General features: G+C 39.4%; 1 protein-coding gene across 1 annotated transcript in view; it reads left to right on the top strand.

Moving 5' to 3' along the window:
* Positions 1–23538, top strand: part of LOC127946207 (phosphatidylinositol 3,4,5-trisphosphate-dependent Rac exchanger 2 protein) — a 144202-nt gene that overhangs the window by 108549 nt on the left and 12115 nt on the right. The window contains exons 36-38 of the mRNA XM_052542607.1: positions 1071–1137; positions 2080–2270; positions 19383–19485. Of these exons, the coding sequence (XP_052398567.1) occupies positions 1071–1137; positions 2080–2270; positions 19383–19485 (361 nt within the window). The remainder of the gene's footprint in view (positions 1–1070; positions 1138–2079; positions 2271–19382; positions 19486–23538) is intronic.

Below are 23538 nucleotides of genomic sequence, written 5' to 3'. Positions count from 1 at the left end.
TTTTTTTACCTAAAATTGATGTGTCTGCACTCGAGCATTTCAGTAGGCTTAAATAGATCACTCTTTACAACGGATTTAGTTCCCAAACAACTGAAAATTTTGAACTAAATATGATTTTCAGTTACAATAATTAATCCTAAATTTCGACATTAATAACTTACTTTTTTAGCAACATCAGACGCACGCGCGCTCACAAGATCTCCCGGTTCTTACTTCTGGAGACTCGCACTAAACGGTTCATTTGAATCAGTGAGTGGTCGACTCCAGAACAGCTGCATTCGGATCATTCTAATTCCTAAACGAATCGTTTGGTGTGATTCGCGATCCGATTTAAAAGTTTATTTTGAAAAGACTCAGTTCGTTCATGATGAATCAGACACCGCTTCTGCGTCTCGGAGCACGTGATATATTATAGGGAGTAACGATATGTTTTATGAAATGTAGTGAAGTAAAAAGTACGATTTTATGCTTCGGAATGTAGTGAAGTAAAAGTAAAAGTTACTCAAAATAAAATTACTCAAGTAAAGTACAGATACTTGAAAAATGTACTTAAGTACAGTAACGAAGTAAAGCTACTCCGTTACTGTCCACCACTGCATATACTATATATAAACAAAATAAAATAATATTAAATAAAAAAATGATTATTATTAATATAGAAATACTTTCAAATAAATAATAAAACAATTATGCTTTTAGTTTATTATTATTATTATTATTTTTTTATTTTTATTTTTATTTTTTTTCATATTCGTATTGACCAGAATACGGTCACATTCATTCTCTTTCAACTACTTTACTTCCACCTATGTCCGTTATGGTTACTGCAGGCAGTAATTGACATCTGGAATGAATCCCAGAGTACTGTTGATATGTGTTGTTTCAAAATAGAGTTCCCAGTTGCTTTGTTTGTAGAATAAATAATTCTTGCAACCAGCTGTTTTTTAATGTAAATTAAATCCAAAATTATATTTCACAGGACATCACATGTAACTTGTATATATAATCATTGGTCTTTGAATGTTCATTGCTTACACTAATACCTGTATGTCTGTATTAATCATCCGTAGGGCCTTTTATCTGGATAAATCGAACCTTTCCCACAGCTCGGCTCCCAAAGCAGCCTTCATAGACAAGGTATGTGCTATCACTTACTATAGGATCTGAAGGGACTTGTGGGAAGTCTGTGTTTACGGCAGTGAAGCTAGTTATTTATTGAATGCATTTATTGATTCTCAATTATGAAAAAAAGGAACCTGCTGAGTTAATTACATTCATGTCATTCCAAACCCAGATGTTCTTATATTTTGAGTGAACATAACAAAAGGTGAATTTTCAAAAATCTTCAGAGTCACTCAACAGTTCAATCGAGAATGATTTGTGAGTCAGTGAGTTGAATCCTAGAAACAAATCAGTCCAGTTTGCTAATTATTTGTTCCTTTGAGTCAATTCTTTTAAATAAACCAGTTGACAAACCAGTTCACAAGCTAGACTGAATGATTAATTCAGGAATCGGACTGATTCGTTTTTCGAGTTCAACTCACTGACTAAATGATCCATTCACAACAGTTCACGTCAAGTCAAGAAGCTCACTTGAAAAGATTTCATGGCGGCATATTACTTGAATTATAGAACACAAATCAGCTGAACCTCTCTTATTTATTTATTTGTTTTTTAGTTTTTTTTTTTATTTCGTTTGTTCTTCATTCATTTATTTTTGCTTGGTCACTATGAACTGTCATTGTATGGTAAAGCATTCCAGACGATTTTCACGGATGAAGGCAAATTATATGTACTTTTAAAAATAAATGCTCTTGTTCTACGAAGTAACTTGAACATCAATGGAACCTTTGCATTGCACAAAAGGTACATAAAAGGGTCTTTGGATTATTAAATGTTTTTTGGATTAAGAAAAAATTGGTTCTTCTGTGCTATCGCTGTGAAACTCTTCTACTGGAACTTTGATTTTTCAGACCGTGGGTTTGGAACATCAGAGTGTGGTGAGAGAGTTATCCTTTTTGGTTGAACTATTCCTTTGACATGTAATTTTATTGTAATGTTATTCTTTGTCTTTTGTAGCTGATGCGTCCTCTGAATGCTCTGGATGAGTTGTACAGACTGATGGAAAGTTTTATCTCGTGTCGGCGGACGGCTGCGTGCCAGTATACAGCCTGTGGAGCGTCTGGAGTCGGGCTGCTCACCGTGGCCTCGGAGCTTTGCAGCCGCCTGGGAGCGTGTCACATCGTCATGTGTAACAGCGGAGTACACCGGTCAGCCTGGGTTACACACACATACACTCACACTCCTCCTTTCCCTTCTGTCCGACAGGCATCAGGCATTCTCCAAGGACGCTGTCTAAGTGGAACGCTTCTGTTTTTCCCTCCCCTATCCTTTTTCCTTTCTGTCTGTAGCTCGGAGCAATTTACTTCCTGTCACTTATGTCCTTTATCCTGTTTTCCTCTCTGCAGCCTCAATCTTTCTTCAGTTTTGGCTGGGTTTTTGGGGGGTTTATGTCAATTGTTCTGTTGCAGTCTTTCTCTTTTCTGTCTCTCCTCATCATACAATCTAATATTCAATTTCCTCTTTTGTATGAATATGTAATAATCCTCATTACATGCTCATTTATCATTCCATAAATACACCTTTCTCTGCACTAATCATTCATCCAAAGCAATTATGAATATTCTGCATCTCAGATCTACATTTAGAAGGTCTCACTTAATCTTTTCAGAGATGGTCCAGACAGCTCTTTTTCTCTAAGGGCTGATTTGTGATCTTGATCTCAAATGAGGGGACACATTTTATTAAATTCAAGACCAATTTTAGTATCACCCAGAGGTGAGCAGTTCAAGTTCTTTTGTTAGTCATTTACTAGTCTGGGTGTGGTATTATATTTTTTAATGTTTCTTTAATTTTAATTCTCTTACTCGGGCGTAGGCTGCATTTATTTGATCAAAATACTTATTACAATTCATATTATTACAATTTAAAATATTTTTCTATTTCAGTATATTTTAAAATGTAATTTATTCCTGTGATGTCAATACTCAAGTCTTAAAAGTCACATGAACCTTCACAAATCATTCTAATATGCTGATTTGTTACCTAAGATACACTTTTTCGTCAATACTGAATAGTTGTTCTGCTTGATATTTTTGTTGGGACTGTGATATATACCTTTTTGTCTGGATTCTCTGATGAATAGAAAGTTTAAAAATAGCATTCGTTTGAAATGTGTCAAAGTCTATTTTACTTTTTAATCTTTTAATGAAAGTGCCACTCAAAGAGCAGCATGCTCTCACTGACCCCCAAACTTTTGAACAGTGATATGTTTTACACTGATTGCAGTGGCATGCACAGACTTCTGGAGGGGCAGGGGCAAATGGCATTACAAGGGCACAATCGCGGACCGGGGTGCTGGGTCTTTGGAGGATGATGGTTAGGGGGATGGGTGGGGTTGTATTTGTTTGTTCTGGTGGGCGAAAATTAATAAAAAAAAAGAATTATCATGATTGTTTGTAGTGATGTCCGATTCGTGAATGAATCATTCAATTTAACTGGTTCTTCTTAGTGAACCGGTTGAACCATTTCACCAAATCGAACTGAATCGTTTGAAATGGTCCACGTCTCAAATAAGCATTAATCCACAAATTATTTAAGCTGTTAACTTTTTTAACGTGACTGACACTCCCTCTGAGTTAAAAAAAACCAATATCGCGGAGTAATTCATTTACTCACAGTACACTGACTGAACTGCTATGAAGAGAGAACTGAAGATGAACACAGAGCCGAGCCAGATAATGAACGAACACACCCACTGCTGGAGCACTTCTCGTTCTCGAGTCAAGAATCGGTTGCATTGGTTTTCAGATCACTAGTACACTAAACTGAGAACCGTTTCTGTCGGACGTGTCCGGTTTGAGAACCGATGAGCTGATTCTCGTTTCCCGAGTCAAGAACCGGTTGCATCGGTTTTCGGATCACCAGTACACTGAACTGAGAACTGTTTCTGTCGGACGCATCCGGTTTAAGAACCGATGAGCTGATTCTCATTCTCAAAGTCAAGAACTGGTTGCATCGGTTTTCGGATCACCAGTACACTGAACCGAAAACCTTTTCTTTTGGGCGCAACCGATTTGAGAACCAATGAACTGATGATACTGATGACGGTTTTTGTATCATCAGTACACTGAACCAAAAAAACGTTTCTGTTGGACACGTCTGATTCCAGAACCGAGGAGCTGATGATACTGCGCATGTGTGATTCAGCATGAAGCAGACCGACACACAGGGCGTCTGAACTGAACTGATTCTTTTGGTGATTGATTCTGAACTGATTCTGTGCTAATGTTATGAGCGCGGGTAAACCGTGGACTTGAATGAAGGGCAATCTGGTGAAACGTAAGTTCATTTAATAACAAATACATCGCAATGGATTATGTATAGTAAGTGGATCATGGAGCGCTGATGACACCTAATTTATTTACTTTATATTTTAAAGACTTAAATACTCGTTTGCACATTATTGCTGTTACTGTATTTGGGTGCATTGTTGCAAAACTTAATTGTAAACTTTTCATGTTTATGTGTTTTTTAACTTACTAAAGGTATGATTACTCGCTTTATATATTTGAATGTTTGATAAATGACGTCAGCAATGACGTCATTACGTCAAGCATAAAAGAACCGGTAAACCGTTTTTTCAACTGGTTTATTGAATCGAACCGTCTGAAAGAACCGGTTCTCGGAAAAGAATCGAACTTCCCATCACTAATTGTTTGTCATGTTGGTTTTTCTATTTTGCAAGCTGTGTCAGCATTGCAGTCAAACTAATATCCCTATAATAAAGACAAAGCTTGTTACATTAAAGAGTTAGTTCACCCAAAAATTATTATAAAAATAAAAATTATGTCATTAATGACTCGCCCTCATGTTGTTCCAAACCGGTAAGACCTCCGTTCATCTTCGGAACACAGTTTAAGGTATTTTAGGTTTGATCTGAGAGCTTTCAGTCCCTCCATTGAAAATGTATGTACGGTATACTGTCCATGTCCAGAAAGGTAATAAAAACATCATCAAAGTAGTCCATGTGACATCAGAGGGTCAGTTAGAATTTGTTGAAGCATCGAAAATACATTTTGGTCCAAAAATAACAGTGAACGAACTCCATCGCACACCTGTAAGTGATAGGTACATAGAAAATAAAGACCAGGTGGGTCGTATCAACATATAAGGAACTCCCGCACACTATCTTAACTTGCAAATTAAAATTTTTATCACACCAACGTTTCGGTCACACGACCTTCATCAGGAGTATACAAATGTTCAAATTCATCTCTTTTAAAATAAACACATGACCAATTAACAGAGCTCCATCTGCACATAATTAAGCTCATTCAGAATACATAATTAGCACCACATCATAAACAGTTACAACAATCAAGATCCCCCTATTCGCTTGTTAAGTCTTACGTCACGTAGCAGCGCTTCCGTCTCCAAACGCTCTATCAGTTACCACGAGAAAACAACAAAAGGTGCTAATATAAACTCACAATGTGATAGAATACTAGCGAAAAAGTTATAATCTTAACCTTTAACTCCATACCGAAATCCCAGATAGTCAGACAATGAAAATATAAATATTAAAAAATATATAAAAAAATATTTGTGTTTGGGACGCTGTGAGCACGGAGACTGTAGTGTATACCATAAGTTTGAAAGCGTTTAGCTTAAATGATTTAATATGAATAAACAGTGCTCTTAAACGGCTGCTGAGGTAGTATTCTCAAGTGAAGTGAGTTGAGGCTTGGACCCGGAAGCAGCGCTTCCTACGTCATCACTTAACAACCGAATAGGTTAACAAAATCATCCAAAAAACACAATCAACACATCGTCATCAAACAGCATCAAATTGTAATTCTAAACCGGTAGTCAGGCTCCATAGTCTCTCAAACTCATCGTGAATACACAGTAAAAACAACACCTCATTCAAAACAATTGCATGACTATAACATTACATTAAATAATGCTTCATCGTTCATACCCATAGGTGATAAAGTTTGAAGGGTGTAAATCCAAAACAGTTCGCGTCTCTGTAGAAGTAATTCAATGTCTCCACCTCTAGGTGGCAAAGTTACTTTCTCAATCCCACAAAAGCGTAAAGAGGTTACATCGTGATTCAAAGTTAATAAGTGTGCCGCAACTGGATAATTTAGATCTTTTCTTCTGATCGAACTCTTATGTTAACTAATTCTTTGTTTCAATTGACGCAACGTTTTTCCCACATAACCTATACCACAAGGACAACGGATCAAATACACAGCATGAGTGGAAACACAAGTAATCACAGATTTGATTCTATATTTTTTGCCAGTTCTAGGATGACAAAAAAATGATGTTTTTAAAGTATACACGGTATACTGTCCATGTCCAGAAAGGTAATAAAAACATCATCAAAGTAGTCCATGTGACATCAGAGGGTCAGTTAGAATTTGTTGAAGCATCAAAAATACATTTTGGTCCAAAAATAACAAAAGCGACGACTTTATTCAACATTGTCTTCTCTTCCCGTGTCTGTTGTGAGCACGTTCACAACACTGCAGTGTAGTGATGTCCGTTTTTTTTTCTTTTTCTTATCTCGGCGCCATACTACTGTTGTTGTTGTTCTTACCTAGGCAAAGTTGTCCATCAGTTCTGATCATTTGCATACAGCCTCAAACATGAGGTGAGAGCGAGCTCGCGCACGGCTACGGGAATGGCGTGTCACGTGTGCATCGCCTGTCTACTGTCTTTACCATGAAATGTTTACATGTTTATTTACGTATACGTATATGGTAATAATAAGATTTTTTATTTTTTGAGCAACTGGAATGGTGCCCCCCTGGGAGCTGGTGCCCTACATAAACTGCGCAGTGCGTACTCTGTGTGTAGGGAGCAACGGTACTACATGTCGTAGTATAGCGGCGCCAGAACTGCAGCTGATAGAACGTGTGCTGCAGCACAATAAAACCATATTTCTTTAAAAGCAGATCTTGGGGACATTTTTTATCGTCTGGTCACATTTGTATATAGGAAGCTTTACAATGTGTTGAGATATATATATTGGCATGATTTTTTAAATCCTTGCCCTAACTGGACATTTTCAAGACCTATGTCACAAATCTGCTTGGAAAGGTTGTTCACCTTCATTTGACCAAACAGCCGTGTTCACATAGAGGGTGAGCCAATTTGAGAAATTAGCTTTTATTTGTAATTTAATTAGTAAATTGTCCATGTGTTGTTGTTTTGGTATGAATAATAATTCTCAGGATGTGAAGAGCAGGAGGGTGTTGACTTTTTATTAGCACTGCATGTTGCTGAAATGGTATTTCGATTTCAATTTCAAGGCCTTACACATGGCAACAAATATGGCAACAGATGCACAAGCATGCTGCTCTTTGAGTGGCACTTTTCTGTAGTGTATTGGATAAAAGCAGCATGAAATGTTTGCAGCATTGCTTGTGTTGGTTTGGGTATGAGTAACTCACATTTGTACGCCAGGGTAATTGCAGGCCACATCTCAGCTTTTGTGAAACCCCAGATGCTCAGACCTGCCAACTTTTACGGTGAATTCAGTCTTGTTTACCCCTCTAAACATGCCTTCATCAAACAAACACTCTTTATTTAACCTGCTTTTGCTCATAACCAACTGATAATTCCAGATAATCCGGTGAAAACATGGTTTCGGGCATTTTTGCATATTTATAGTTTGTTTCAAGTCAACTTTTAGTAATAGTTGCTTAACTGAAGTTGTGTTAAAAAGGTTTAGGCAGCAAATGTGTTGTACTGCTTGCAAGATATGTGACAGTTGATTAATTAATTCCAAAGAGTAGAATTTCAGATGTGGTTAACCTGGGATAAAGGGATAGTTCATTCAAAAAGTTAAAATTGTCATCAATTACTCACCCTCAAGTTGTTTCAAACCTGTATGAGTTTCTTCTGTTGAACATAAAATAAGATATTTAGAAGAATATGGGTATAACCAAAAAGTTGATGTACCCCATTGACTTTTATAGTATGGAAAAAATACTCAGGAAGTCAGTGGGAATCATCAACATTTTGGTTACTCACATTCTTTAAAATATCTTCCTTTGTGTTCAGCAGAAGAAAGAAACTCTTACTCCTGTTCATTTTTGGATGAATTATCCATGTGATAAAACACCCAGTATGCATGATCTGCAGAGCATCAGCGCTTTTAGAATGTTGTCCTATCTATATACTTTTTCCTGCCTAACAGCCTCAATCAACAGACAAAATGTGTGAGTTTCTGCTTTTAATGAAATTAAATAGTTTCAAAGACTCACAAGCCTTGCTTTAAACTGTTCACCTGCCAAATGTTGCTAAAGTTAAGTGAGAGCCGATGTCTATTTTATGGCTAAATTTATTTCGCAATAAGGTTCACAATCAGTTAAGTTCAACTTAAACAGGTTGTGAAGCACATTTAACATTTACATTAAGTTATTTTGTAGATGCTTTTATCCAAAGCGACTTACAATTGTGGATTACATAAAGTGATTCTTCTTAAAGAGGCAAACAGACAAAGGAAGTGCTCGTAATCAGGCATCGTTCAAATAGTGTTTTTTTTTTTTTTTTTTTAGGATTAAGTAAAGTAGCGTTAAAAGAGATTTTTAAGTTTTCAGCTTTCGCTTGAAAATTGTCAGGTATTCTGCATTGCAGATAGGGTTGGTATGATCATTCCACCAGCCAGGAATGATGAACGTGAATGTTCTGGAAAATGATTTTGCGCCTCTCTGTGATGGTACCATGAGGTGTCGCTCACTATCAGACTTGTGGAGGGGATGTAGATTTGTAATAGTGAGTGGAAATACGTGGGTACTGAACCTGTGGGTGTTCTATATTCAAGCATCAATGTCTTGAAATTGATGCGAGATGCAACCGGTAGCCAGTGCAAGGAGATAAAGAAAAGTTTAACATGGGCTCTTTTGGGCTCATTGAAGACCAGTTGTGCTTCTGAATTCTGAATCATGTATAGAGGTTTGATTGTGCTTGATGGAAGTCCAGCCACAAGAGCGTTGCTGTAGTCCAGCCTAGAAATGACAAACTCCTGGACAAGAAGTTTTGCAGCATGCTCTGTTAGAAAGGGCTGATCTTTCTGATGTTGTGCAATGCAAACCAGCAAGATCGAGCAGACTTTGCAATGTGGCTTTTCTGAATGTTGATGGGGTGATTGTAGAAGAACCTAGCTGGATGGTTAAATCATGCTGTAGTGTTGTAGTGGCAGGGAAGACATTTCAGCACAAATTATGTTGTGGAACTGTGATGCAGGCTTTGAGTTTGAGTTTTCTATTGAACCCTACTGTAAACCCATAAGGATTGAAAAACTGTATTATGACGGTTTTATTGGCACAAAAAGCCTGTATTAACTTAATAATTGGACCTCATAGTAATATATAGCAGCCACACAGCAGTGTGTACTGATTATGTAAATCTTGAGCCTTCTATGGGCTTGATCAAATAATTATAATATATATAAAAGATTTTAAACATAATTTGTTTAATAATAAAAACTTAAATCTTGCATTCTGTACTTAAAATAAAAAATATCTAATATAAATATTAGATAAAAAACTGCCTTGGCAGTTAAAAATAAATTAAAGTATTATTAAAATATTTATAAAACAAAACAGAAGACAAGCACAAACATTACTAAAACTCAAAGTAAAATCAAAGCCAAAATGTAAGAATAAAAGCAAAATCAAAATAATCAATAAATAGTATGTTTTTTTGTTTTTGTTTTGTTTGTTTGTTTGTTTGGTTTTTTTTTGGGGGGGGGGGTGCTGAGATTAGTATATAAATAATACTAAACTGACAGGTTCACTTTTATTAGTTTTACAATAAACCCTCTCAAATTTCCTGCTACCAACCCTTTAAGCTCATAAAATTGTTCTTCCGTGATGCTTTCTTCACTGCTAGCCATGTGGAGGTCATGACATGAGAGTAAAAGGCCCTTTACACTTTCTTTCAAGCATTCACTGGAATTATTTTGGCAATTAAGGAACAGTAGGAATGTTACAGCTGAGAAGAGAAGGTACAGCTCAATCAGCCGTAAAACACAGAGAATCAATATTGAGGTGAAGTTTGTTACCGTAAAGAGGTCACACAGTGCCCTTGACACTCAATATGTGTCTGTCTAAAAAACATGGTTTCGGGCATTTTTGCATATTTATAGTTTGTTTCAAGTCAACTTTTAGTAATAGTTGCTTAACTGAAGTTGTGTTAAAAAGGTTTAGGCAGCAAATGTGTTGTACTGCTTGCAAGATATGTGACAGTTGATTAATTAATTCCAAAGAGTAGAATTTCAGATGTGGTTAACCTGGGATAAAGGGATAGTTCATTCAAAAAGTTAAAATTGTCATCAATTACTCACCCTCAAGTTGTTTCAAACCTGTATGAGTTTCTTCTGTTGAACATAAAATAAGATATTTAGAAGAATATGGGTATAACCAAAAAGTTGATGTACCCCATTGACTTTTATAGTATGGAAAAAATACTCAGGAAGTCAGTGGGAATCATCAACATTTTGGTTACTCACATTCTTTAAAATATCTTCCTTTGTGTTCAGCAGAAGAAAGAAACTCTTACTCCTGTTCATTTTTGGATGAATTATCCATGTGATAAAACACCCAGTATGCATGATCTGCAGAGCATCAGCGCTTTTAGAATGTTGTCCTATCTATATACTTTTTCCTGCCTAACAGCCTCAATCAACAGACAAAATGTGTGAGTTTCTGCTTTTAATGAAATTAAATAGTTTCAAAGACTCACAAGCCTTGCTTTAAACTGTTCACCTGCCAAATGTTGCTAAAGTTAAGTGAGAGCCGATGTCTATTTTATGGCTAAATTTATTTCGCAATAAGGTTCACAATCAGTTAAGTTCAACTTAAACAGGTTGTGAAGCACATTTAACATTTACATTAAGTTATTTTGTAGATGCTTTTATCCAAAGCGACTTACAATTGTGGATTACATAAAGTGATTCTTCTTAAAGAGGCAAACAGACAAAGGAAGTGCTCGTAATCAGGCATCGTTCAAATAGTGTTTTTTTTTTTTTTTTTTTAGGATTAAGTAAAGTAGCGTTAAAAGAGATTTTTAAGTTTTCAGCTTTCGCTTGAAAATTGTCAGGTATTCTGCATTGCAGATAGGGTTGGTATGATCATTCCACCAGCCAGGAATGATGAACGTGAATGTTCTGGAAAATGATTTTGCGCCTCTCTGTGATGGTACCATGAGGTGTCGCTCACTATCAGACTTGTGGAGGGGATGTAGATTTGTAATAGTGAGTGGAAATACGTGGGTACTGAACCTGTGGGTGTTCTATATTCAAGCATCAATGTCTTGAAATTGATGCGAGATGCAACCGGTAGCCAGTGCAAGGAGATAAAGAAAAGTTTAACATGGGCTCTTTTGGGCTCATTGAAGACCAGTTGTGCTTCTGAATTCTGAATCATGTATAGAGGTTTGATTGTGCTTGATGGAAGTCCAGCCACAAGAGCGTTGCTGTAGTCCAGCCTAGAAATGACAAACTCCTGGACAAGAAGTTTTGCAGCATGCTCTGTTAGAAAGGGCTGATCTTTCTGATGTTGTGCAATGCAAACCAGCAAGATCGAGCAGACTTTGCAATGTGGCTTTTCTGAATGTTGATGGGGTGATTGTAGAAGAACCTAGCTGGATGGTTAAATCATGCTGTAGTGTTGTAGTGGCAGGGAAGACATTTCAGCACAAATTATGTTGTGGAACTGTGATGCAGGCTTTGAGTTTGAGTTTTCTATTGAACCCTACTGTAAACCCATAAGGATTGAAAAACTGTATTATGACGGTTTTATTGGCACAAAAAGCCTGTATTAACTTAATAATTGGACCTCATAGTAATATATAGCAGCCACACAGCAGTGTGTACTGATTATGTAAATCTTGAGCCTTCTATGGGCTTGATCAAATAATTATAATATATATAAAAGATTTTAAACATAATTTGTTTAATAATAAAAACTTAAATCTTGCATTCTGTACTTAAAATAAAAAATATCTAATATAAATATTAGATAAAAAACTGCCTTGGCAGTTAAAAATAAATTAAAGTATTATTAAAATATTTATAAAACAAAACAGAAGACAAGCACAAACATTACTAAAACTCAAAGTAAAATCAAAGCCAAAATGTAAGAATAAAAGCAAAATCAAAATAATCAATAAATAGTATGTTTTTTTGTTTTTGTTTTGTTTGTTTGTTTGTTTGGTTTTTTTTGGGGGGGGGGGGGTGCTGAGATTAGTATATAAATAATACTAAACTGACAGGTTCACTTTTATTAGTTTTACAATAAACCCTCTCAAATTTCCTGCTACCAACCCTTTAAGCTCATAAAATTGTTCTTCCGTGATGCTTTCTTCACTGCTAGCCATGTGGAGGTCATGACATGAGAGTAAAAGGCCCTTTACACTTTCTTTCAAGCATTCACTGGAATTATTTTGGCAATTAAGGAACAGTAGGAATGTTACAGCTGAGAAGAGAAGGTACAGCTCAATCAGCCGTAAAACACAGAGAATCAATATTGAGGTGAAGTTTGTTACCGTAAAGAGGTCACACAGTGCCCTTGACACTCAATATGTGTCTGTCTATCAGAGAAACAGAAACACATAAATCAAGCCCACACTTTAGCAAGATTCATCTCTCTTTGCTGCATCATGACATGTCCTTGAAGTGTAAAATGACTGTGAATGTGCGATATCAGTGGCTAATGTGAGGAACACTGGTGATCTGAAATCTTTTTTTTTCTCTCTCTCTATTATAAATCAAGAGGATCGATCTATACATACAATTGAGGGTAAAATACACATAAGCATCAGGTGAATTTCAACATAGTCAGCAGTTTGCCAGAAAGAAACCCATTTGTTGCCAACAGCAAACATTCAGAGTGAAACTTGCAAAGAATCCTAATGCGTTTTTTTATAAAGACAAAACAGAAAACAAATACATGCCCTGGTAACTTTTATATATTCTAGTATCACAGCTAGAATATTGAATAGCCTTTTTCTTGAGCCAAAGGTCCGTGTTGTTCTCAATTCAGAATAACTGGATGATTGAATTCACAGATAAGAGCCATATAATACATCTGACACCTCTGCCTGTGAACATGTATATATCACCAAAAATAAGATGGAAATGTCAGGCTAATGCATCATGGATATAGACAGTTTGACAGTGGACAAGCTATTAAATAACCAAATATCTTTCTGACAGATTATGTGTTACAGCTCACCAGTTTTAAACAGCCTCCCCACAGGTATAAAAACATTAGTGTCAGATATTGATTTTTTTCATGATTGCTTCATTGTTTATCAGATCTCCGTTTATGTTCTTGGTAATCTAAAATCAGTTTGCTATGTCTCTAAATAAGTCATCATTTAGGTTTGTCATTTGGATTAGGTCATATTGACCCAGATGCTGCTCATTGACTTTGTTTAGTGGTACCTCATAAAGCTCTTTTGGCCACACAAGCTTGTTAAATGCCTTGGTTCCCTTTCGAAGGGAACTTCGACAATACGTCAACGACGCTATGGGGAACGCCTCAGGTGTGACAGGTGTCTGAAATCAAATATCAACTCACAGCAATCATGCTGACCGGCGACAGCCGTGAATCATCAGCTTGAATGATGAGCGTGCGACCTGGATATAAAAAGGGCGCCTTGAAACCATGACAATATCCTTTTCGTCTTCAGGGACTGTTTTGTCTGATTTAAACGTCTGCTTACAGCGAAAATGAAACGCACATCTAAGGCAAGTCCTAAAAATTTCGTGAAATGTGCTGACCCGTGCCCAAGATATTTGTCGCCGGGTGACACTCACGAGATGTGTGTGTACTGTTTGGGTGAAGAGCACGCACGGGATGCTCTTGAGGGAGCGTCCTGTGCAAATTGTGAGCGTTTTCCCATGAGAACGCTCCGCTCTCGTCTGGCTCTCTTCTCGAGGGAAGAGAGTTCAGCGTCTGGTCCTCGCGGATCGGGTCCCGCTCGTGCCGAGGCAGAGCGGCGACGCGCTTCATGGGGCTCCCAGATGGAGCTCGCTGACAGTCTCGAGGGGGGCGTTAACCTCTCGGACGCGTCATCGGCTGACGAGAGTGAGCTGCAGGGGGATGACGGAGACTTTTCTCCTACTAATACTGCAGCGAGTGCTCTTCAGGCCGGGCAAGAGATGGCTGAGGAGGATGATTTAGATCCTCAACCTCGTCAGCCATCCTGCCCCGTGTACGCAGAGTTGGTGGAAGTTATGGAGCGCGCCACTGACAAACTTCAGTTGCCATGGCGGCGCGCTCAGGGAGAGATCGTTCGCGGTCATTTGGATGATCGGTTTCTCCCTGAACATAGACCACCAGCTCAGCAGAGCCTTCCATTCCTTCCTGATCTCCATTCAGAGATCGAGAGGGCATGGAAGAAACCGTACTCTGCCCGTATTCATCGACATCAGCAGGGTAACTTCGCTGATGTTGAGGGGATCGGTGAGTACGGTTATGTGTCGATGCCGCCCGTTGACGAGACGTTTGCGAACTATCTCGTTTCTGGGCGGGTGTCGACACTAAAAGCTCCGACTCTGCCATCCAAGCCCCTTAAAACCACGGCTCGCTTGAATGGCAGAGCGTACACGGCAGCAGGTCAGGCTGGTGCTGCCCTTCATACCATGGCAGTGCTCCAAGCCTACCAAGCTGACCTGCTGCAGGATCTCGACCAGGGGGCAGGGCTGTCCCCTGAGGCGGTCGCTGAGTTGCGCCGGACCACAGATTTGTCCCTCCGGGCCACTAAACAGACTGTTGCCGCGATCGGCCGATCGATGGCGGCGATGGTGGCCACAGAGAGGCATCTGTGGCTCAACTTGGCTGATATCGGGGAGAAAGAAAAGTCCCTTCTCCTTGATTCACCAGTTTCGCCTGCTAAACTTTTTGGCACCTCCGTTGAGGCGGTGGTTGGGAAGTTTAGGGAGGCGAAGGCGCGCTCGGCTGCATTTAAGACCTGTATACCGCTGAGATCCGGGCCCCAGCCCAGGCAGGCGGGAGGACCTGGTCCGTCTTGGTCTGAGGACCGTAGGCAGGACCAGAGGTCTAGTGTCGCCTCTCGTGCCCCCCCTCCATGGAGGAGTAGGACACAGAGGAGGCGAGCCTCCCGCAAAAAGAGGGACTTAAGGGAGGTCATTCAGCACAAGCGCTGCAACGCTCAGCGGAAGTAGGGTCTGATCTCCCTGGAGGGCTTTTTCTACCAGCCCTCTCCCTCTTCTTGACTCCCCAGGCGTTTACGTTACACCAGCCCTGGGGATGTGCCTTATGATGAGAACTATGTTCTGGTGGGCCGCCGTAGCAACTGGTTGATGTGAGCGCCTCTTTTAGGCATGTAAAAGTGGTGGACCCCAGATTCATTGAGAACTCTCTGGCGAGTCTTCACTCTGCACGCCGCAGGTGAACTTTTGGTTTGTAAAATTCTGTGTGTATAACTAACACTGATTGTATTTCTCTACAGACCCTGTTCCCTGTATAGACCTAGGGGGTCATTCTTAGAGGAGCAATTAAAGTATGGACTTTAGGGCCCTGAAGCCTCCCCCAGTTGGTGGCTAGAACGAATTAGGAAGAAGCTCAAAGAAGATTTGGCTTCTGTGCTGAGTATGTGATGGCCTTCCTGTCATAACATTTTATATGCGTGGTGGGCCACCGCTCATTTCTGTTAGCCTCAGGGCTATTAGCCACCCAGAGGGTAGAGTAGTTGGTCTTCCTAGAAAAAAAAAAAAAACTTTTTTGCTTTAGGTTTAGACTGACGCTGGCGCTTCAGATAGATCTTCAGATAGATGTCCTGCCTATCGGTTTGTGACATTGGTATCCTGAGTACTCGCTCCCCTGAGCTCTGTTGGGTTTCAGTAGGTTGAGTGTTTTCACGGCCTCTCAATCAAGTAGGCTGTGGCTCCTCCGAGCCCTCAGGTAGATCTATGCTTGTAGGTCGGCCCTCATCCGGGCCGCCTCTGTAGCTGGCCTAGGCTATGCTAGGGATGTTGGAGGCGTGTTGCTAAGTATAGCTGCCACATTCATTTTGTGTTAGGCTTCCTCCCCTTGATTTCAGCCTCCTCCCTTAAATGGGAGTTGTTGGCCAAGGCCCGCCCCTTTCTCTGCATTCAGGGGTGATAGAGTAATGCAAGGTGGTAGCTGAGGTAGGATCAGTCTGGCAGGGTTAGGCCATCTTTCGCTCTGCGAAGTGAGAGTTTGTCAGACCCTGCCGAACAGAGATGTTTTTGGGCCTCTAGAGCTGGCTCCACTCAGCCCGTTGAGCTAATCGCTCGACCGATGGGTTGAAGTGGGTTGGCTTGCAATTTAGCCCCCCCGCTCCCCTAGGCTGGGCGCAGGACAAATCCCTGTCACCCTTTGGAGCCACTTGCAGGCCTGTTCCCTGTCTAACATTGCAGGGGCATATGGTTGTTACTCCCCCGCTAACTCAGGGTAGTTTTGAGTAGTCCATTCTCAGCTCTGTATGTATCTACCTCACACCACGATGGCTCCGGTTGAGCAGGGAGTTCTAAACTACATTCCATTCCGGTTTTTGAACTCCGCTCCCTTTGAAGCCAGAGCATTGCCATGGGCTGATGCCTATGCATTTAGTAGGTAGGCCCCTAATGGGGCCTCCACTAGGCAGAATGGCGTATGTTGTACTCCCCTGCTATAAGGGTATTGCTATTTGCTGAGTACACTGCCTCTGGCAATGTGATTAGGTACCAGGATGCTGTAGCAACAGATTTCTGCCGCAAAGGCTGCAGTTGGGTAGTAGGCCCCAGCAGGCCTCCTTGACGGAATAGCCCCCAATAGGGCTCCTAGGCCAGCTCACCTTCGATGGTTGGCCCTGGTAGTTCGGGCAGAAGGCTCACTGCTGATTAGTAGGCCTTAACAGGCCTCCTCTGAGGTGGGTCGCAACATTGTGGAACATACACTTGGACAAAACTATAGGAAAAGTTTTTAATAGTATGGTTCCAGCAGTGTTCGGTAAAGTAGCAGAATAGACTCGCTATCAGCTAGCAGGCTCGCCCAGGCCTCCCTGTTAGGCGAGTCCCCAGCAGCAGTTACATCCAGCTGATTAGACTGTTTCAGGTAGTAGGCCTCTTCAGGCCTCCCTGAAGGTGGGCTCCCACATTTTGTGGTAGTCAGGTAGTAGGCTTTACTAGGCCTCCCTGAGGGTTTAATCCCACATACTGTGGTTACTAGGTGGCAGGCCCCACAGGCCTCCCTGGAGTTGAATTCCCGCTTCTTTGAACTGTCAGGCAGTAGGCCTCATAAGGCCTCCCTGAAGGCAAAGCCCCAAAGACAGTCAACTGGACTGCCAGTCTGGCTCACTATCAGCTATGGTTTTCAGGTAGTAGGCCTCTCCAGGCCTCCCTGAAAGTAAGCTTTCCTGCACTGTGTTTATCAGGTAGTAGGCCTCACTAGGCCTCCCTGAAGTTGAGCTCCCACATACTGTGGTTGTCAGGTGGTAGGCCTCACCAGGCCTCCCTGGAGTTGAGTTCCAAATGACTTTCAGTTTCCACTTAAGGTGGTTATCTGGTAACAGGTAGTAAGCCTCTCTAGGCCTCTCTGTAGGTGAACTCCCACATATTGTGGTTATCAGATAGCAGGCTTCACCAGGCCTCTCTGAAAGTGAGCTCCCACATACTGTGGTTGTCAGGTAGTAGGCTTCTCCAGGTCTCCCTGGGAGTAGTTTCACGGTGATGCTGGGTTTCGTAAGCTAGTGGCCACTTACTTTCAGTTTAGCAGTCCTTATCAGGCAGCTACTGGAGGTGAGTTTGCGCCCTGGCTCGGCTCAAGTTTTTATTCTCTGCTACGGGTTCCCTCCTGGAACCTTTTTTATCCTGCTACAGCCTGGTTGCCTACCAGGTAGAACTTATGCTCCCCTCACTGAGGGTCAATGTGAGTATGTGGTCTCCTGAGTCTGGTCCGTCGGTCGTAGGCCTCTCATGAGGCCTCCCAGTTAGATCAGTCCTAAGGCCCTCACAGGCCTCCTCAGTGTTTTGAAACACAAACACTTGGTAGATCCGTGGATCGAGTAGAGAAACTCCCCTCGCTGGCAAGGGTTGTAAAGCACTACGCTGAGTCATACTCTCCAGGATATCCCGTCTCTGAGATCCGGGCCAAGTGGTTCACTGCCTGCTCCGCAGTTCCTCGGGCTGGATGCCTTCCTAAAGGCAAGTGTCCAGAGGCTCTGTCTTCGGACAGACAGGAAGTGGCCAGTCTGTAGTGTCTTATGTAGTGACACCAGGTCAGGCCTGCCTGGTGGCTTTTCAGGTGGTACATTCCCCTGAATAGTGACTGGCTGGGGTTCCCTCGGGTTCCCTAGCCACATTCCCTAGAAGGGACCCCTTCTAAGAAGTTGAAGTTGTGGTCCTAGGCCCTTGAGCAGGCCCAGGTAGACCTTTCACTAAACTATGTTTATGGAGGTTTTCTGTGGTATCATATAGCTTGGGCTATGACCGTAGGGAGTGCTGTCACTGACAGCCCTGTGTGACCTGAGGGTGAGTGGTTCTAGCGTTCACTGAATGCTGGTTCTGACAGTTGTCACTGCCATTAAGCATGCACTCCCTTTAGCATGGCGGCGTGGGTATTTCGTTCCCCATAGCGTCGTTGACGTATTGTCGAAGTTCCCTTCGAAAGGGAACGTCTCAGGTTACAAATGTAACCTTGGTTCCCTGAGAACAGGGAACGAGACAATACGTCTCCCAGCCATGCCTCAGGGTCTGCCTGCCAAACAGTCCCTTCAGACGAAAGGATATTGTCATGGTTTCAAGGCGCCCTTTTTATATCCAGGTCGCACGCTCATCATTCAAGCTGATGATTCACGGCTGTCGCCGGTCAGCATGATTGCTGTGAGTTGATATTTGATTTCAGACACCTGTCACACCTGAGGCGTTCCCCATAGCGTCGTTGACGTATTGTCTCGTTCCCTGTTCTCAGGGAACCAAGGTTACATTTGTAACCTGAGACGTTTTCCAAGTAGAGACAAAATCTGTCCTCCATGCTGTAATCAGAATGTAGTCATATTTATTTAGCTTCTCTGTCTTTTTTATTTTTTTATTTAATTATTAACAAAACATCTCTGCATAATTCATTCAGTTAGAACGTGGCTAGTGGAAAGTGATCTCTGATAAAAATAGCTTTTTTCTCCTTTAGTGTAATTACCACCCTAATTTTTTGCTATCGCTGCTATCAGCATCTGAATACTTTATGATATTTGATAAACAGTTCTGATTGTACATTATAATGTGGAGTGTGCGGTGCTAAATGCTGACCTGTACGTCATTGTTTGTCTTGCAGTTGTACTCTGAGTGTCACGCTGGAACAGGCCATTCTTCTGGCCCGCAATCACGGCCTGCCCCCACGATGCATCATGCAGGCCACTGACGTCATGAGGAAGCAGGTATGTTCTGTTCTTGGGTAACAATTTTGGCCCTGTAGACCTTTAGCCAAGTTAAACTCCAAACACACTTTTTCCACTTACAATGTCCAACAGTGTATGTACGGAACCATTCAAAAGTTTGGGGTCATTAAATTTATTTTATTGTTTTGTCATGCTGTAAGACTGCATTAATTTGATCGAAAATAAAGTAAAAACTGTAATATAGTAAAACGTTTTTATTAAATATTATTATAAGACATTAAAATAATTTAGAGTAACTGTTTTCAAGTGTAATATTCAGCATCATTACTGCAGTCTTCAGAAATCATTTATGCAGATTTTGTGCTCAAGTAACATTTCTTTGAAAACTAGAAAGTTCAAAGAATGACATTTATTTGAAATTGAGGTTTTCATTTGGAATTGAGATGTCATCATAAATTTCTTCAATTTATTTGAGAAAAAAATAAAATAAAAAACGAGCCTAAACTTAATGATAGCATACATATTCATCACATTATAATTATCTGAAAAGTAATAACTTTTTTGGAAACATTTTTGAATAAGAGGCAAGGTAAGGCAAGTTTATTTATATAGCACATTTCATACACAATGGTAATTCAAAGTGCTTTACATGAAAGTAAAATAATCATGAAGAACAAAAATAAAACAAAAATTTTTTGTGAAAATTATTTAAAATTGACTTACTTAAAACAGAAATTGAAAATGATTTTACATAAAATACAGAGAATACATAAAATACAGTGAAATCAGTTCGGACATTGCACTGTGCTCATTCAACAAATGCACAGCTAAACAGATGAGTTTTGAGTCTTTTAAATGTGACTAATGTTTTAGCACATCTGATATCAGATTTCATTGTCTGGCAAATGCTAATTTCACAGTTAGTATCTTATGTATCCTAAATACACAACATTGAATAATATTTATTTTACTTTTTGCATAATGATAATAATAATAATAATAATAATGATAAATACTCAAGTCACTTTAAATGTGATTGTCATATAACAAAAGCAAAGAAGCTGAAATCTGTTAGTTTTACTAAAATGTTAATAAAAGATTGAAGAACCCTATTATTGATTGTCTTCTCAGTGTTATGCTAGCTCTCTGTAGAATGGGCCAATTTTTATATCTTTATTTTATAAACCCTTGTTTTCTCATTTAAAGCTTCTACTGGGTAATTCATTTATATGGTTTGGTTTCGAAGTGCCATTTCCAGCAGAGAAAAAGATAACTAATATCTAATATCTGCTACTACTTTTTAATGTTTTCAGAATTTTACTTCCCCTGTTAATTTATTGGGAATTACAGTTGCAAAAAAATCTAAAAATTAGGCCACCGTGTTCATTTCGAAAAGGATTTATTTTTATCAAAGGCCTGATTAATTATTTTGGGAAATGTAACAAGCTTAACTATCTTGGTTTTCTTTCTCTCATTTCGGCTTCTCTACAAGGCTATTAGTTAAGCTCTTCCTCCCTCCGTTTAGCTAGTCTGGAAGGAGGATAGAAGCTCATTAAATGAAGCCACGCTACCTTTCATTTAGAAAGTGGAAGATTACCTACCCATTTTTACCATAGCCTTGAAGCATACTTCATGAAGTTATGGATGAAACTGACAGGGTCTGCTCTTTTGATATCATTAAGCTCTGAAGACTTGTATAATAGAGGGCTAGGACAGCTGCTCTCTCAGCTCTGAAGAAATGAAACTTCAAGGTGGCCCTGAGTCATGACTCATGAGAGGCAAAGACTAGGCACCTTGACAGTAACTCAGATAACTTTCAAAAGAGTAAATTAGGGCAGTGTTTCTCATCTCATGTGTCAGCCAATGTGTCATTTATACATTTACTGTAAGTTTGAATCATTATTTAATAATAAAAGTAGTAATATAAATATCTAAATTAAATGTTATTTATTTAAAGTAATATTAAATCAAAAGTCATGATTAAATTAAATAAATTAATTATTAATAATAAATGTATGCACATATATAAATCATTGATTTGCATATACATTATCTCAAAACATTTATAATGACACATGATTTGTTTTTCCACGCATTCCACTTCTGCTGTTATTAATGCATTTGCTGTCAATTTTAATCATTATTTAATAATAATAATACAATAAGTATTTTAGGTAAAGTAATTTTAAATAAACAAAATTAAAATTAGTTAAAATTAAATGAATGTAATTAATAATAGATATGATAGATATATTTAAATGATTGATTTATGCGCGCACACACACACATATAGTATTATCATTAATTTTCAAAAAATAATTGGGTAATAACTATAATTTTGTTTCAATTCATGCATTTTGTGGTATTAATATTTTTAATGTTTGATTTTAAGGGTTGTTTTGTTAAATTTTACAATGATTCTGATGTCTGATGTTAAATGTGAAGCAAGACTGTGTCAAACCACTACATTAGGGAACAAGTCCTTCATAGATCAGGCCAGTAGTAAAACAACTTCATAAGTAACTTTATATTTTAATTTCACCTGAGGATAAGCTTTTATAATATATATTTGCATATCACATCTGATTTTAAAACTGCTAAATTCATATAATATGTATAGTATATAATATGTGATGTTCTGGACTGCCTTTGAGTGATGACTCCTTACCTGCTCTGTCCATGCTCCAAAATGACTTTATGAATATAAATATAAATGAATGTCATCAGAGCTCCTCCTGGCTGACTATTTATTATTATTCACCATAATTTGCACCTCCCAGCAAGACTTAAAATAAACCCATCCATCATAATGCCTGGTACTCACTAAGGAACAGAAAGGGACACTGACGAATAGCTCCATTATGCAGTTTCTGTGTATAAACACTAAATTGCTGATCTGCTAAAATGAGTGAACCATATTTTTAGGGAAGTGATTGTTAAAACAAGGTTATCAAGAAGGTTGGATAATCTTTTCAGTGTCTGTAGACAACTTCTCTTTGTGTTATTGCCCTCTCATATCTCAGTTCTTCTTCTCAACGTCCAGCTGTATCTTTTAAGGTCCCAGGAAAGCAGTAGGCGAAGCGGCTGACTCTGGTGATATACTTGCTGATGTTATCATGACATGATAAGTGACTGACCATGGTGTCGCCCATGTCTGAGGCCCTTACCGGTTAGCAGTTGTTGGAGAGGCAGTGTACCTGTACGCTGAAGTGCTCCACTCTCTATCACAGCTGTATTTATGCGGCAGTAACGTCCCCCGCTGCTGATCCATCCTGCTCCAGATGCACCTGCCGAGATGCCTCATGTCAAACCAACCTGCAGAGCTATTTGCGGAAACAGCTAGGCTAATGTTTGTAAAATGTGCAAGATACAAGTTTTCGTTCCTAAGTCAAGGCACAGGTGGCCATTTTTCAGTTTGACGTGATAGGATTCCGGAGTGAAAACGCTCTCAGTTAAATAGTTCTGTGATTGATTTAGCATTGGATGTTCATTTAGTTGGCAGCATCTTACTCACAGCATATGACTCTGGATGTTCTATGAGTATGTGTGTTGTTATATTCTAATTAACGATTACAAACAAGTCCATCTAACACATTTGACAAGGCCATTGTTTGTGAACTGTGACGACAGATGCGGCTTGTAAGTCACAGGTTCAGCTGGCTGGCAGGACTCTACTGCTGCTCTTTTTCTATGAAATATGAGCCACAGCATCTATGAAGGATATCAGAGCAGGCTGACTAGGAAAAACTTAAGAGGAAAAACTGATGATCTGTTCAGAATAGGAAATGATTATATTAATTATTTAAAAATAGAAGAAAAAAACTGTTTATATTTATTTTTAAAAAGTCATTTTACTTAGTATAGAAATAGAAATACATTAAAATAAATTGGATGATTTCATTTCAGTACATGTATGGGCTTGGGCGTATATTTATATTTGACAACATAAAATATTATAGAATATATGTGTGTGTGTGTGTGTGTGTGTGTGTGTGTGTGTGTGTGTGTGTGTGTGTGTGTGTGTGTGTGTGTGTGTTTATTTGTCAAACATACATACATTACTTATGTATGTAATATATATATATATATATA

The sequence above is a fragment of the Carassius gibelio genome, chromosome A24 (genome assembly GCF_023724105.1).
Source record: "Carassius gibelio isolate Cgi1373 ecotype wild population from Czech Republic chromosome A24, carGib1.2-hapl.c, whole genome shotgun sequence".
NCBI classification, from domain to species: domain Eukaryota; kingdom Metazoa; phylum Chordata; class Actinopteri; order Cypriniformes; family Cyprinidae; genus Carassius; species Carassius gibelio.
This window is presented reverse-complemented; position numbering and strand designations above follow the sequence as displayed.